The 17500-nt window shown below is 37.9% G+C and overlaps 1 protein-coding gene and 1 long non-coding RNA gene across 2 annotated transcripts in view; both read left to right on the top strand.

Moving 5' to 3' along the window:
- Window positions 1-750, top strand: part of LOC147473611 (uncharacterized) — a 1953-nt gene extending 1203 nt beyond the window's left edge. Inside the window, exon 2 of the long non-coding RNA XR_015210378.1 lies at window positions 146-750. This is a non-coding gene — a long non-coding RNA (uncharacterized LOC147473611). The remainder of the gene's footprint in view (window positions 1-145) is intronic.
- An 11828-nt stretch (window positions 751-12578) lies between these two features.
- LOC147473610 (uncharacterized) lies at window positions 12579-13511 on the top strand. Its single transcript, XM_086587219.1, has one exon. The coding sequence runs from the start codon at window positions 12579-12581 to the stop codon at window positions 13509-13511; it is 933 nt and encodes a 310-aa protein (XP_086443345.1).
- Window positions 13512-17500: the final 3989 nt, after the last annotated feature.

The following is a 17500-nucleotide window of genomic DNA, read 5'->3' as shown; positions in this document are numbered from 1 at the left end:
AATATGGGACTATTTTGTTGATAATAACTAGATAGAGTATTCAAACTTTAGCATTTTCGTTCTTAAAAGTATTGATACTGTTGTTAGAAGTAACGAACAGTTTGTGTTTAATTCTTAGAAGTTGGGTTTGGGTGGTTGGATTTAGGTAGTCTGGTCTATGGTGGTTGGGCTTAGGTGGTGGTGCAGTGTGATGTGTTGTTGCTGCTGGCAAATGCTGCTATGTTGCGCTGATGTGCTGCTGTTGGCAAGTGCTACTTGTTGTCTTTGATGTCTTTGCTTGCGCTGCTGGCAAGTGATGTTGATGATCTTGTGTTCTTGCTTCTTTGTGCCGATGTCTTTGTCTTTTCTCTGTCTTGCGTCCGATGTCTTTGTGCCGCCTGCCGGCAAGTGCTGATGTGTTCTTACCGCTTTGTCTTCTTCTTGGCAAGTGCTACCGTTGTCTTGATGTCTTTAGCTTCCGGCTACTTTGGCAAATGATGTTGATGCTTGTGTTGTTCCGTAGGGTGTAACTATGTAGTAGGGGTTTGAATAGAGTTCTTAAGAATAGATGATCATAACTAGCAATGCGGCTTGGGATCGAGAAATAGCACGAAATCGAGAGATGGGAAAGTATATAAATATAATTTTTCCAATGCACAATGACATTTTATGTATTTGGCTAACAATGGTTATTATGGTCTATTGTATTTCGACTTTATTTTATGGTTGTTTAAGAAAATATACTATTGGTACTATTAATGTTGAGTTGTATAGTTGTATAATTGTATTGTCTTAAAAAAATTTAATTGTGTATTTTTTTTTTTTTTTTTTTATACATCATTGAATTTGAAAATCCAAAAAAAATATTTCAAAAAATTTCAAATATCATTTTATCACGGGAAAAAAACCATGTAAACAAACACTGGCAAAACTGGCAAATTCTATATTTTCCCACTATAAATTTTTGCAAACAAACATTGGCAAACTAAAATTTTCCCACTACAAATTAGCCTGGCAAATCTCTAGTGGGAAAATACTGGCAAATCTAATATTTTCCCACTAGAGGTTTGCCACTAAACAAACACACCCTTAGTGAAGTTTTGGAGAAATTTAACAAGAGGTATAAAACTGAAATACAAGAATTGTTGATGAGTTAGTAACTTTCTACCAAGGGTTTTGATAAATTGATCTGCGAAAATTAATTGCTTTAGTTAGTCATTATTTTCTTACAAGTTACTTTTATTTTTAGTTTAGATAAGAAATTAGAAATCCTTAATAATTGTTTTAATATTAATCACCAAGTTAGCTGATAAGAGCCCAAAACTGTAGTTTTAACCCTGTAACAGTCATACTTTTAGACCAATTATGTGAGTAATAATTAAGAGTTAACACTGATTACGTGTTTTTATGCATTTCAGGCTTCAAAGTCCATTATGTGCAGAAATGTGCCACTTTAGCGAGATAAAGGAGCAAAAGTCGTGAGAACTTCCTAATGCCATATCTTTGGACTCAGACCTCGGAATTGGGCCTACCTTATGTCAAAACGACCGGCTCGGAAAGAACTTTGCAATGGTCCAAGCCTTGACCCAATCAAAGGAACAAAAGTGGACGAAAAGTCTGTTGAAGCCGAATCTAGCTGAAGAGGCCTTTTTGGACTGAAAGAATTGGGTTTTGGGCCTGATTCTCTGGCCCAAAACATGGCTCCAAGCCCATGCACGATTTTTGGATCTGGATGTATAAAAACAAAAGCTTAACTCTTTGTTAAGGGTAGATAGTTAGACCTAGATTAGAATTAGATTAGTTAGCCTCCATTAAACCTTAGTTCTAGATCTAGTTTTAGATTAAAGTAATTAGTTTTTATTATTGTTTTAAATTTAGTATTGAATGATTGTTCTCCCTTGAATTAGATAATAAAATAGTTATTCTTGATTCAATTTCGATTTGTCAATTACAATTGTTAGATCTAATTTCATTTACTACTTGTTATTCAATGCTTAGTTGTTAATTAGATTTTGTTATTGTTTAATTTAGATTAGTTAAATTTCATAAAGTTAGAATCTTTATATTATGTTTAGTTTAGATTCAATGGGAAATGTTAGTTTGATGAATCAAGGCTAAAACCTCCATTAGAGGGGTTGATGAAGCCTTGATGAAAACTTAGTTGTTTAGTATAGAATCGTTGTAGAATCTATTCCACTCTAGAAGGTCGTGTTTCGCCATGAGAATGGGTGGACGACCTCACATGCTAGTTAGTATCCGGTAGGAATGCCATGAACACTAGGGATTAGAACTCGAAATTCTTGCCGTAAGAACGTGAGAATCGAGATACAAGAATCTATACTAGGTTATTAAGTTGGATTCGAGGTGGATTCAATTCCCCTCTAATCCTTTATCTAGATTCAAAAACAATCATATTTCCATAGCATTCGTAGTTTAAATTTAAATAATCAATTTCATATTGCATCGTAGTATAATTCCCCTTCGTAAAGCTCTCATAGACTTAAGAATGACTAGTTAGATTAGAAAACATCCATGCTAGGGAACTAGGAGTGGAACGAACTTCATTACTCCACTTAGTGCAATTCGCATTGAGAGTTGAAGATTTGATAATTGAGTGTAAAAGATTAGTTTTAGTTTACTTACGTTTTGAATTCATCGTTCATTTCGTAGGTAAACTATACATTTTATAGATATCAAATGGCGCCGCTGCCATCTTAGTTGCACTTTAGCATTGTTTTCATAGTAGAATTAGTCATTTTTAAGTCCCATTAAACCCACCCACCCTTGTTTGATTCATACTGCGGTTATTCGTTTCAGCGTCGAAAAATTCCGGAAAAAAAATACACGGAGCGCGCCCGCAACCAAGGAGAGCGCGACCCGCGCTAAGTTACTGGAATTTCATCTACTACCGGCCCCCAGCGCCGCGTGGCTCTTTAGCTGAAATTTCCGGATTTCCCCAGTTTGATTCGAACTTCGAGTTGTCAAGTTTTTCAGTGTTCTAATCTCTTATATACACGAACACGCGCACACAAGAGGCGCTATTCATAAGCGAAGCAAGGACGCTATCGGTATTCCTTTCTTCCATACCTCGCATTTCCGTTAGAGGTTTTCTACTAGTATATCGAATTGTTTGGAGTGTTGCATGTTTAGTTAAGCTCAACTTAGTCTTGCATGATATTAAGGTATGGTCGAACAAAAACAACAAACGTAATTACACGGCAACAAACAAGTCTATCTAGTACACCACCCACGACACCTCTAGCTACTATCACACACACCATACCGACATAATGGTCAAGAAAGAGACTCCTCTCTCCGACTTTTACAAAGCCTTGAGCGATAGCCCTAAATCTTGCATCGTTCTAGCAGACCCAACGGGGATTTTGAATTCCCCCAAACATATTTAATCTGTTACCCGTTTTCCATGGTCTAGACCATGAAAAACCTTACCAACACATGCGTAGGATTGAACAAGTCCTTACAACATTCCATCATCCTACCGTTGGTACGGAACAGATTAAACTGAGGGTATTTCCCTTCACCTTAGCTGATAAGGCGGCGTCTTGGTTAACTGCCCAAACGCCTAATTCTGTGGACTCGTGGGCCAAACTTGTTCAAATTGTTTATGGAACATTTTACCCACCCCTAAAGACGGATGAAATGCTTTCCAAGATTCACTTCTTTCGACAGAATCCTTATGAATCTTTTTCAGAGGCTTGGAATCGTTTCACCAATCTCCTTATAGAGTGTCCACACCATAACCTAGCAAAAGACACGTTAGTTCGTGCCTTTTTCAAAGGACTTCAACATCACCATAAAGAAGCCCTTGACATAATGAATGGGGGTAGTTTTCTAAGTAAAGGAGAATCGGAGGCTTACAAATTTTTGGAAGATCAGACTAAGCGTAATAATAATTGGGGGGGTAGTGACGATTACTCCCGCTCCGCTAGTTCTTCCTCCACAGTTAAGGCTACCAGTATGTTTGAGGTTAAATCAGATCCCGAGCTTAAAACTCTAATTGAATCCCTCACAAAAAGGTTGAGGCTATTTCTCGTGCAACAAAAGCCTATCCCCCACATGAATGTAAATTCAAATCCATGTAGTTTCGTTGTTGAGTCCCGAGCATCCCGACTCCCAATCGTCCTATAGCCTATGAACATTCTTGTTCCATTAATAGTGAACCTAACGCCCTTGGAGACAAAATCCCAACTTCGGTTGGAGAAATAACCAACAAGTCACACCTTCGTGGTACAATAATCAATATGTTAGGCCAACACACGCTTATAACCAAGCTCCACCAGACAAGGATTGAGTCGGGGTAATTATAATAATTATAACAACCAAGCACAACCTCGACAAGGTCAAGCACAAGGTCAATATAGTTATAATAATTATAATGCTAATAGAGGTATCGTTCCGGTAAATAATAACTATCACAATCCGCCCCTAAATAATCAACGCGAGATAGTTCAAGTCACACCACCCGTGACTACTACACCCACACAACCGGATCGTCTTGACACCTTCATACAAGTGAGCCAACAACTTTTCCAAACCATGGCTCAATCTAACCAACACATTCTACAATCTGTTAATAATTTAAACCAACAGTTAGCCCAAGAAAAAGCCCAACCAAAAGGCGTGTTTCCAGGCCAAGCAATACCCAACCCTAGAACAACAAACACAGCCTTTGAGGTAAATGGTAATACTAGTACGGAAACTACAACCGTAGGTGAGCTAAATGCCATCACCACTCTCCGTTCTGGAAGAGTGGTTGATAACAAAGTAACTATGCCTATAGTTACCCCACCAGTACTCCCAACACCGGATATCGAACTAGATACCGAAATAGAAACCGAAGAACCTACCACCGTAGAGGTACCAGTTAAACCACAACCTAAGAAACAGAAAGCCAAGGTTACACATCAAGTCGAGCCATACACTAAATATAGAGCGAAACCACCGTTCCCTCATAAATTAGCCATGCTAACCAGGGATACTAACTTTGAGGAGATTAGGAACGTTTTCAAAAATCTAACGATAAACCTTCCTTTTCTCGAAGCTATAAAAAACTAACTTAACCACGCTAAGTTTCTTAAGGAGTTGTGCACTACTAGGCGTAAGACCAACATACCTAAAGACGCCTTTCTAACTGGACAGTTCCCAACTTTATCCGAAAATAATGAAATTGTTAAGTACAAGGACCCTGGTCGTCCTACTGCACAATGCACCTTAGGAGATTGTCACACGACGACCGCTCTACTAGACCTGGGGGCTAGTGTTAACTTACTCCCATTTTATTTGTATAAACAAATAGGTCTAGAGGAGATGCAACCTACTAAAATGACATTGCAATTAGCTGATCGGTCTATTAAGTATCCTAAGGGTGTGGTTGAAAACGTCTTTGGTTAAAGTCCAAAATTTTACTACCCCCAAATTACCGTTGTCCTAGACACGAAGTCACTAACGACTCTGTATACCTATCATTTTAGGGCGTCCCCTTCTTGGCTACGCCAACGCTCCATAAACTGCCGCGATGGTTCGATGTCCTTGTCCTTTGGCCATCTTTCTGTTGAGGTAAATGTTTTCAAAACAAGGACACAGTATCCTGATTCATCTACAAATGGAGAGGTTAGCATGATCGAGAGCTTAGCTCAAGATTACTTCAAAAACATGTTTCCGGAGAAACAGATTAACAAATTCCTTTCCTTCGGAAATTCCGACTTTAACAATGACTCCCTAGTAGTAGACGAAATCGAAGAAGAATTCCTGCAACTCTTTTGCACCGCTTCTTTACCACTTCGTGAGTCCCCCCTTGCCAACAACCATTCATCCCTTGATGCTATGACGGAAGATGAATTTTTCAATCTCTATCCCAGTGATCCTTTTGACCCACCTATTGAGGAATGTCTTGCATATATCAAGATTTCTGATGATATGGACTTGAGAGCTCTAGCTGAGAATCATTCACCTTCCATCACCAATATTCCCCACCCTCCACCTTATCAAAGGAACCTCGAGTTTGCACTCGATCCTTTAGTTTCTCCCCCTGCTTCATGATTTTTAAATCCACCTAGTAAAAAAAATACTTCCCAAGGATAAACCACTTGACACCTTCATTTTTAGACTTGAGACAGCCCCTAACTACACCATGAATGAGTTTTGTGCTAAACCCACATCCTCATTTTTTCCATGTTTTCCTCTCTAAAACTTATCCCAATCCACCATATCTTCCACAACCATTCACTTTTCCACACTTATTCACTAGGACACCCTCTCATTCAAAGATGAAACATAAGGTGCCTACTTTCGGTTATGTTATAGGTCTATCGACTTCACTTTCATTCCACTAGGGTCAAGTCGTAGGAAATCTTGGTGCTTGATTGTGTTTGGATATGTTTTTTGTGATATTTATTTATGGAACGATCCACAACTATTTCGGTTGTTGATATATGATAAACTGCATATTCATACATATGTTTAGATAAAGTCTCGAAGTATCCGACTATAAACGACTCAATTTTGTGTTTGGTGCATTTCTTTTCATTTCCATATATTGGTGAATGCACCATTCAGTAACCGGCCCTCCCTATGGAGTGTGTGGCTGTAAGTACCGGATCCTAAGTCCACATTTCACATAATTCACGCTTTCCACTCTTGCATGTTTTCTCGGTTTTGGAGTCATGTTTCTCTATGGTGTGAATTATGTCTTTATTGCTTATTGTTTTCCTTTATATTAAACCTAATTCATAAAAAGTAAAAAAAGTTTAAAGATATAAAAATAGTAATCTAGCAAGTCTAGGGAATCGACTTTTAAAAGACCCAAGTTTTCGTACAATACCAACTTTCTAGAGTTTAGGCCAAACAAAATTTTCAAACTTAAAAAGAGTTTTCCAATTTTGTTTGGGGGTGGCGTATTTTGGTATTCATTTCAAATCATGTTGCCACCCTAAGCCTGTCATGTTTACTCGGTAGAGTTTGTGTTAGTTAGTAATAACAATGTTTAATTGTGCTTCATATTATCATATCATCGTTACAATATTTTTCATTCATGTGCGCCAATTTTTGCCACGCTTCTATGGTAAATTCTTTCCTTATCTCTTTACACTTTGAGGACAAAGCGTTCGATTGTTTGGGGGTGGGATAGAAACATTTGCAAAAATTAGACACTTTTAGGATGTAAATTACGCACTTTTATTTATAAAATGTTAAAAATTATAAAAATTAGTTAATTACATAATTTAATTGTGCTATTGAATCGTTTCATGAACCCCTTCTCCCAAATTGTTTGGGGGTGGTATAGAAACACGATGTAAATGTTAAGTACATATTAGGTTGTACATTACGTATTATTTGTCTTAAAAATAAAAATAAAAAGTTTATACTATACACTTAGGAATATTGGTATTGTTTTCTTTCTCTATGCTCTTAATAATCTAGAAGTCTCAATGTAGTCATTTGCATCGAATAATTGTTAGAAACTTAGGTTAATATATAGGTAATAATCTTTACATCTATCTATAAATATATTACATGAGTATCTATGATTGTTAGCGATAAGTTTCTGAAATCTAGGCTAGAGTACTTATTCTACAAATCCTGTGAGAATATAGCCTAAAGCCTTATATGAGCGAAACATTTGAGAAATGACACAAGGGAGAAGTAAAATCCGGATAGAGAAATCACACGTCCACTTGCTTGATCACTATGCCATATCCTAAGCGAGAATTTAGGCCCTCTTTGGATCGATATAGCCAGAAATTCAAACCTATGAATTATTTTCCGCTAGTCGCCCCTCTGAGCCTTTCTTTAGCCTTCCATAAACCACAATTCCTTTACCCTGTTACAAAAACAAAAACAAAATATAAATAAAAATATAAATCAACCTACCCAATTTAGAATAAGTCTGAGAATAGAATGATGAAGAAATAAGAAGAGAAAAACCTGGGTAAACAAAAATTAGTTAGTTGCTTCAGAAAAAGAAAAGAAGTTTCCATCCAAGGAAAAGAAAAAAATAGAAATAAATAAAAACTCCAAAAATAGAATAAAAGGGAGTCAAAAGCCAAAGAAAAGAAAAAAAAAATATGGCTAAAGATGGAAACAAAGTGTAGAAGCAAAAGTAAATAACAAGGTTTTCTCTAGTTACATAATATGAAGACTCTATTATCTCATACTTGTCCTTTAGAATATCCATTTCCTTCCTTCTTAAACCATCTCCTAATCCCCGTAACACCTAATAAAGACCTCTAGCTCAATTAGGAGTAGGTTAGTGTGATAGTAAGTGGCAGATGTGTTTGATCGACTCCGGCTTCCTGTGTGTCATTGAGATGGTAAGGTAAAGTGTGCCCACTGCACACTGGAGTAGCGAAACTTGAGTGGAAAAATCAGAGTGGTTTTTGTCTTGACATTTATGTGAGGACCTACTTAAGGACGCTATTCCGAGTTTTCATAAACGGACCTGCTATTACATTTCATAGTATTACTCATTGTTATATGTTTATTTTAGATGATTGATTATTATGCATATATTAGCTTAGGGTTCTGACTGGGTTATTCTTATGTAATTGCTAGAGAGATGTATAGATAGTTGAGCATGAATAAGGAAACAATAGTTTTATTTTCTTAGTCGTTGTAGTATAGATGAAGTTTGTGAGTACCTTCACGGAAAAAACTCACGAGGCTATAACTCGTCCCACTAGGAATTCATAGTGGTTTAAGGCCTTGTTGCATATGGTCAATGCAATCGCACTCAAATAAAAACGAGAGTAGTTAGAACTCCATTTTTGGTCACTTAGTCTAATTTCTCATCTTTGCTTGAGGACAAGCAAAATGCTTGTTTGGGGGTGGTTTGATAAGAGCCCAAAACTGTAGTTTTAACCCCTCAGAATGATCATACTTTTAGACCAATTATGTGAGTAATAATTAAGAGTTAACACTGATTACGTGTTTTATGCATTTCAGGCTTCAAAGTCCATTATGTGCAGAAATGTGCCACTTTAGCGAGATAAAGGAGCAAAAGTCAGCCAGAACTTCCAAATGCCATATCTTTGGACTCAGACCTCGGAATTGGGCCTACCTTATGTCAAAATGACCGGCTCGGAAAGAAATTTTCAATGGTCCAAGCCTTGACCCAATCAGAGGAGCAGAAGTGGACGAAAAGTCTGTTGAAGCCGAATCTAGCTGAAGAGGCCTTCTTGATCGAAAAAGAATTGGGTTTTGGGCACGATTCTCTGGCCCAAAACATGGCTCCAAGCCCATGCACGATTTTTGGATCTGGATGTATAAAAACAAAAGCTTAACTCTTAGACCTAGATTAGAATTAGATTAGCTAGCCTCCATTAAACCTTAGTTCTAGATCTAGTTTTAGATTAAAGTAATTAGTTTTTATTCTTGTTTTAAATTTAGTATTGAATGATTGTTCTCCTTGAATTAGATAATAAAATAGTTGTTCTTGATTCAATTTCGATTTGTCAATTACAATTGTTAGATCTAATTTCATTTACTACTTGTTATTCAATGCTTAGTTGTTAATTAGATTTTGTTATTGTTTAATTTAGATTAGTTAAATTTCATAAAGTTAGAATCTTTATATTATGTTTAGTTTAGATTCAATGGGAAACGTTAGTTTGATGAATCAAGGCTAAAACCTCCATTAGAGGGGTTGATGAAGCCTTGATGAAAACTTAGTTGCTTAGTATAGAATCGTTGTAGAATCTATTCCACTCTAGAAGGTCGTGTTTCGCCATGAGAATGGGTGGACGACCTCACATGCTAGTTAGTATCCGGTAGGAATGCCATGAACACTAGGGATTAGAACTCGAAATTCTTGCCGTAAGAACGTGAGAATCGAGATACAAGAATCTATACTAGGTTATTAAGTTGGATTCGAGGTGGATTCAATTCCCCTCTAATCCTTTATCTAGATTCAAAACAATCATATTTCCATAGCATTAAGTAGTTTAAATTTAAATAATCAATTTCATATTGCATCGTAGTATAATTCCCTTCAGAAAGCTCTCATAGACTTAAGAATGACTAGTTAGATTAGAAAACATCCATGCTAGGGAACTAGGAGTGGAACGAACTTCATTACTCCACTTAGTGCAATTCGCATTGAGAGTTGAAGATTTGATAATTGAGTGTAAAAGATTAGTTTTAGTTTACTTACGTTTTGAATTCATCGTTCATTTCGTAGGTAAACTATACATTTTATAGATATCATTAGCTATTGGTTTATGAAATCTTTTCTCCCCCATTTATATATTCACTTCAAGATGTGGATCGATACCTCACTTACCGCTATTCTAATCATATTTTATTGATTATTTTGCAGTTTTTGGGATTTTTGTTGTTTGACAAGTTTTAGACGACGGAATTAAACATTCGACGAATTTGTGCAAATCAAATGGCGTCGCTGCCGTCTTGAAGTGTGAAGAAAAAGAGGTGAAAGAGTTGATTTTCCAGTTGCAAATTAGGTAAAAAAATAAAAAAAAAAAAAAAGGGAAGGAAAGCATAAGGAAGTAAGCAAAGGAGGTACAATTTTTAAGCCCTCCTCGAATCCCCTGCCAGAGGAGTTCTTTGTGTGTTCAAATGCATATTGTCTGCTGGGTGTTTTAAATTTCACGAGTCAATTTAAATTTCCAATTTGACTAAAGGCGGACCCAGCCAACAAGTGATCACCTAATTTTGACTTGTTTGAGTTTTAGACCTGGACTTAAAATTTGACAAAGATTAGAGCCAATTAATTAGATCGGTGTTCATTGGACCCCAACTAAAGGGTAGAGTGCTGGGAAAAGCCCACTGTTGACTGTGAACATTTTTCAAGCTCTTGGAACACATGGTTTCAATTCGGTGACTACTGGTGCAACCGTCGAGAAATTCGATGGAATCTGCGGAAAGTTCAATTGAACTTAGAGTACGATAGCCCCACCGAGTTACCATTGACCACCTTATGGATGTGAGCGGTTATTCATAGTGGTAAAGCCCGTGCAACACCCCTGCTCTTGGTAGGAACACAAACTCCCTTGACGGAGATTCAAGTGTAAACCCTTTAAGTCAGACTTTAGAATTTATTGCATTTTGCTTGGCATTTGTATTGTGCATCTCTAAAAAAAAAAAAAAAAAAAAAAAAAAAAAAAAATGTTTGCTAGGTGAATGTTTAAGAATTGTGTGTGCATCTAGGTTAGAATTTGCATTCGTTTATGCCCCGTTGGAAACGAGTTAACAAACGGCTAACTCGATCTTGGACTCCATACGGTAAGTCTGAGCGAAATTCACCTTTTTCTCCCGCAATCATAAGTTTCTCTCCACCAATCAGCCCAAGACCATTCACCATGGCTGCAAATAATCAACCAGCTGAAAAGCAACTAAGGGACTACTTTGCCCCTATTGCTTCAAACCCACCCTCAAGCATCAATTACCCACCCGTGGAGGCGGCTCAATTTGAGATTAGGCCGCCCATCATTAATATGCTTGCTCAGCGCTAGTTTCATGGCTTGGATAATGAAGATCCATATGCCCATATAATCAACTTTCTCAACATTTGTGGTACTTTTAAAAATCAAAATTTGGATGAGAACAATGTGAAGTTGAAACTTTTTCCATTCTCCCTTTCGGACAAAGCCATTTTATGGCTTAATTCTTTCCCGGACAAGCCCATTAGCACATAGGATGAACTGTTGAAAAAGTTCATGGGACAATTTTATCCCATTTCGAAAACTAATGTGATGAGAGCGGCGGTAATGGATTTTAAGCAAGCTGAAAACGAGCATTACTATGAGTGTTGGGACCATTTTTACACTCTTCTTTTGAAGTGTCCCCACCATGGTTATGAAAAGTGGCAATTAGTCCAATTTTTCACTAAAGGACTGTTACAAGATCAATGTCAAATGATCTAATCCATGCACAAAGGCAAGTTCACTTACTTGACCGGATCAGAGGCATTCACATTTCTCCAAGACTTAGCCGAGGATTCACAACAGTGGGGTATTAGTACTAGTACCACCCCAATCTATGAGAGACAGACTAGTGAACCTAGGAAAGGAGGTATGTATGAAGTCAAGAGAGATCCCGACGAACTCAAAACTGTGTTAGATAGTCTGAACAATTTGACTAAGCAGTTTGCTACTTTTGCCTTAACATCCAATAAGGCCCAAAGTCAACAAGTGCCGTCTGCATCTAGTTCCGTGATGAGTGTGCACAATGAACCAAACACTTTTCCGTGCACAATTTGTTCAGGTCCAGACCACACTGCCCATTCATGTCCCATCTTTGTTCACCCAAAGGGGAACACCAAGGAAAATGCCTTCGAAGTTTCAAGTTCCCAAGACAATATTTTTCCTAGGGAGATGAAAGCAGTCACAACACTAAGATCAGGGAAACAAATTGACAATCAGGTTAGGATGCCAAGTGAGTCCACTACTCCAGCCCCACCTAGTCAAGAAACTGAGTCAACTATAACCCTGAGTTCCAAGACTACATAACAAAAGCCAGATGACTCCCAGACTAAGCCAGAGTCCCAGATTAGAACTGTCGTGCCAAAAGCCCCTTTCCCAGAGCGACTTGCTCAAAATAAGAAGGATAAACAGTTTTCTGAGATTATGGAGGTTTTAAAAAATGTGAGCATTAATATTCCCTTTCTCAGCGCAATTCAGCAGATCCCATCATACACAAAATTTGTGAAAGACTTGTACACTATTAAGAGGAACACCCATGTCCCTAAGCAAGCCTTTCTTGCTGCTCAAGCTACATCCTTAATCTACCAGAAAACCACAGTTAAGCTTAAAGATCTTGGGAGCCCTACAGTCTCTTGCCACATTGGAGACAAGTTCAAGGGCAATGCTCTATTAGATCTTAGTGCTAGTGTAAACCTATTACCTTATTCTGTTTATCAGGAGTTGGGCCTACAAGATTTAAAGCCCACAAGAGTCACCTTGCAATTAGCAGACCGATCTGTTAAGATTCCGCGTGGCATAGTTGAGGACGTCTTAGTCAAAATAGCTGACTTCTACTACCCTATAGACTTCATAGTTTTAGACACTCATGAGTCAGTAGATAATAGAATTCCAATCATTTTAGGCCGACCATTTCTAGCCATATCCAATGCCTTGATAAACTGTAGAAATGGTGAGATGAAGATGTCCTTTGGGAATATGTCTGCAGATGTGAATATTTTTCACCTTATGAAGAAACACAGTGATGATGAGGATATTGGCGAAATTTTTCTCCTCAATAGTTTGATCCCTACTCCACAAGTGGAAGACCCATTAGAAGCCTGTTTAACCCATTTTGCTTGTGACTTTGAAATAGATGGATCCATTAGTGCTGTGAATGAGTTATTAGACTCAGCACCTATCCTAGATACCGAAAATTGGAAAGCTAAGGTAGAACCACTCCACCCTCCTATTCCAAACACAATTTCCAGTGTTGATTCCAAGGTTGAGCCTAGTAGGGAGCCCAAGGTTGATTCTACTCCTTCACCAAAGAAGCCCGAACTTAAACCTTTGCCACCGAACTCAAGTATGTTTTCTTAGGACCCAAATGAGACATACCCTGTTATTGTTGCCTCCGATCTATCGGATGAACAAGAGATCTTGTTAGTTGAAGTTTTGAAAAGCATAAGTCCGCCATTGGTTGGTCCCTTAGTGATATCAAAGGTATTAATCCTTTAGTGGTTCAACATAAAATTTACTTGGAAGATAATGCTAAAACTTCTAGAGAACCCCAGAGGAGATTGAACCTACACATGAAGGAAGTAGTCCGAGCTGATGTTTTGAAGCTTTTAGATGCTTGTATCATCTACCCCATCTCAGATAGCGATTGGTTAGCCCCAGTACAAGTTGTACCAAGAAATCTGGGATAACTGTTGTCCTAAATTATGAAAATGAGTTAGTCCCAACTAGAGTTCAGACCGGATGGAGAATGTGCATAGATTTTAGGAAGCTTAATGCACAAACAAGAAAAAGATCATTTCCCTCTCCCGCTTATTGATCGATGTTGGATAGATTAGCGTGGTCATGCTTTCTATTGTTTCTTAGATGGTTTCTCCGGTTACTTCGGATAGTTATAGCCCGTAAAGACCAAGAAAAGACTACCTTTACATCCCTTTTGGTACATTTGCTTATCGACGCATGCCTTTCGGGCTTTATAATGCACCTGCGACTTTTCAAAGGTGTATGGTTAGTATATTTTCTGACATGGTAGAGAGGTTTTTAGAAGTTGTCATGGATGACTTCTCTGTCTTTGGTTCTTCTTTTGATGATTGCTTGAACCATCTGAGTCTTGTCTTAGAAAGATGTGAGGAGAAAAACTTAGTCCTCAATTGCGAGAAATGCCACTTCATGGTGAAGAAAGGCATTGTCTTGGGTCACGTTGTTTCTAGTGAGGGTATCCAAGTTGACAAGTCTAAAATTGATATGATTTCTACTCTACCCATTCCCAAGTCTGTTAAAGATGTTAGATCTTTTTTAGGGCATGCGGGTTTTTATCGTCGGTTCATAAAGGACTTTAGTCAAATCGCTAGGCCTCTGAGTAACTTACTTGCTAAGGATGCTCCTTTTGATTTCATTAAGGCCTGTATTAAAGCTTTTGACTATCTAAAAAATGCTTTGACCACTGCACCCATCATTCGACCACCTAACCGGTCACTCCCTTTTGAGTTGATGTGTGATGCTTCGATTCTGCCGTTGGTGCGGTCTTAGGTCAAAAGGTTGATAAACTCCCTCACGTCATCTATTATGCTAGTAGAACTCTCAATGATGCCCAACTTAACTACTTAACCACTGAGAACGAGTTGTTGGCAATTGTTTTTGCTTTTGATAAGTTTTGACACTATTTGATTGGTTCGAAAGTGATTGTTTACTCTGATCATGCGGCTTTAAGGCATCTTCTTTCTAAGAAGGATGCCAAACCACGATTGATCTGATGGATCTTGTTGTTGCAGGAGTTTAATCTTGAGATTCGTGATAAAAAAGGAACTGAAAATGTAGTTGCCGATCATCTGTTTAGGCTAGTGACTGAGGCCATTGAAAACTGGCCTATTTCTGAGAGTTTTCCTAATGAGCACTTGATGGTTGTTGCTCTGACCCCATGGTATGCTGACATAGTGAACTTCCTTGTCACCACTCAATTACCCAATCATTGGAATAAGCACGATAGATCTAAGATTTTGGCCATTGCCAAATATTTTGTTTGGGATGACCCCTACCTCTTTAAGTGTTGTCCAGACTAGATAGTACGTAGATGCATTCCTGAGTGGGAACATAGAGCTATTCTCTCATTTTGTGATGATCATGCATGTGGTGGCCATTTTGGCTCCAAAAAGACCGCTGCAAAAGTGTTGCAATGCGGATTTTATTGGCCTACATTGTTTCGTGATGCCCATACTTACTGTCAAGCTTGCAGTAAATGTCAACACCTAGGGCGTATGTCTCGTAGACACATGATGCCTCTTACCCCTATTTTGATTGTGGAAGTTTTTGATGTGTGGGGTATTGACTTTATGGGACCTTTTCCTAACTCCCATGGCTTTGAGTACATTTTACTGGCAGTTGACTATGTCTCAAAGTGGATTGAGGCTATTGCATGTAGGACCAATGACCACAGAGTTGTTGTAAATTTTCTAAGGGAACAAATTTTTTCAAGATTTGGTACTCCCCGCACTATCATTATTGATGAGGGAAAACACTTTTGCAACAAAGCTTTTGAAAGTTTAGTGAAGAAATATGGGGTTACTCACAAGGTTGCCTTACCTTACTACCCCCAGACCAATCGCCAAGCTGAGGTCTCCAATAGGGAAATTAAGCAAATCCTTGAAAAGACGGTCAGACCAGATAGGAAAGATTGGAGTTTAAGACTCCCTGATTCACTTTGGGCCTACAGGACTACTTTCAAAACACCCATTGGTATGTCACCTTATCGTCTAGTCTTTGGTAAGCCTTGTCATTTGCCGTATTAGAGTTAGAGTATAAAGCCTATTGGGCGTAAAAGCCTTAATTTTGACCTTGTCAAGGCTGGTAATCTTAGGAAGTTGTAATTGAATGAGCTCGAGGAGCTTAGGAATGATGCATATAACCTCTCTAAAAAGTACAAAACCAATATAAAGAGGGTACATGATAACCAAATCATGAGGAAGGAATTTTTCGTCGGTCAAAAAGTTTTACTTTATAATTCCCGTCTTCATTTGTTCCCTGGGAAATTGAAAACTCGTTGGTCTGGTCCTTTCATAGTCACACATGTCACTCCTTATGTTGCAATCACAGTTCAGAACCCAAAAGATGGTAGTACTTTTAAAGTCAATGGTCAACGTTTGAAGCCATTTTTGGAGTTACGTTCCCCAGAAGTAGAGGAAGTACTTCTGGAAGATCCTATCTATCAGGATTGATCATCTCTTTGATCACCGTTGTGTCGGGCTGACGACATAAACCTTAGCACTTTTTGGGAGGCAACCCAAAGTATTGTACCTATTCCAAACTCTAGGTTTGGGGGTGCACTTGTATATATAGTCGTTGTAGTATAGTTGCATTTCCATGTGCTTTCATTCTTATTTTATTGGCAGGGAAATGTGGTTAGTAAATAAGCATCAAACAAGGTAAAATGTTTTAATTTCTCTCTTTCCAAGCTTACATTTATTTTGTCCTTAACATCATTCTTGTCATTTTGGTGGCTTAGTTTTCAACATTAGGGACAATGTTTCATTTAGGTTTGGGGGTGTTGAAATGAAAAAAAAAAATGGTGTTCTAGATTTCAACTATGAGATTCTTATGATGATAAAGGTTTGATACCCTTTCGATGATGAAATAGATCTAGAAGTCTCAATTTGGCTACATACTTTGACTTAAGTCTTAGAAATCTGAGCTAATTAGAGTGTAATAGACCTTGCATTAGTTTTTGAGTTTCTTTGCATGAATCTTGCATTGCATTTTATGAGTAATGAACTTCTGGAATCCAAGAGTCAGATGAATTAACTAGACAAAACTTGTGAGTCTGAGCCAAAAGTAGGCATTATGTGTGAATTTTCTTGAGTGATGGCACCATGGATGAAGCTTTTCCGAGTAGAGAGATGCACACTTCTTCTTGCTAGATCACCACACAGATACCTAGGTAGAATTAAGGCATTCTTTGACTGTTTGAGCCTGGTATATCCCACCCATATATATCATTTTCTTAGAAGCCCTTTTGAAGCCTTGCTCTTTAAGCCTTTTTCTTGTGAACCAAACTCCTTAAACCATATCTTTTAACCCATAATATAGCGTACCTAAGTTGTTGCCTGAGAGTTAGGATGACTGTGAAGAAAATAAAGAAAGGGTCCTTAAAGTCAGTTGCTTCCTTAACAGAAAATTCAGAATTTCAAGACCTTGCCACAAGTCAATTAAAAATCAAAATGGCAAGAAGATGTCCCCACCTTCAAAAAAAAAAAAAAAAAAAAAAATGGGCCTCCTTGAAAGTTACAATTTGAATTGAAGAAGCACTAAAGTTCGAAGTTTCTCTAAGTAGTTGTGAAGACCCTATTCTCTCAAGTAAT

This window comes from Coptis chinensis, unplaced genomic scaffold, assembly GCF_015680905.1.
Source record: "Coptis chinensis isolate HL-2020 unplaced genomic scaffold, ASM1568090v1 utg2180_pilon_pilon, whole genome shotgun sequence".
NCBI lineage: Eukaryota > Viridiplantae > Streptophyta > Magnoliopsida > Ranunculales > Ranunculaceae > Coptis > Coptis chinensis.
Note: the sequence above shows the minus strand (reverse complement) of the source record. Positions and strands in the feature narration are given on the sequence as shown.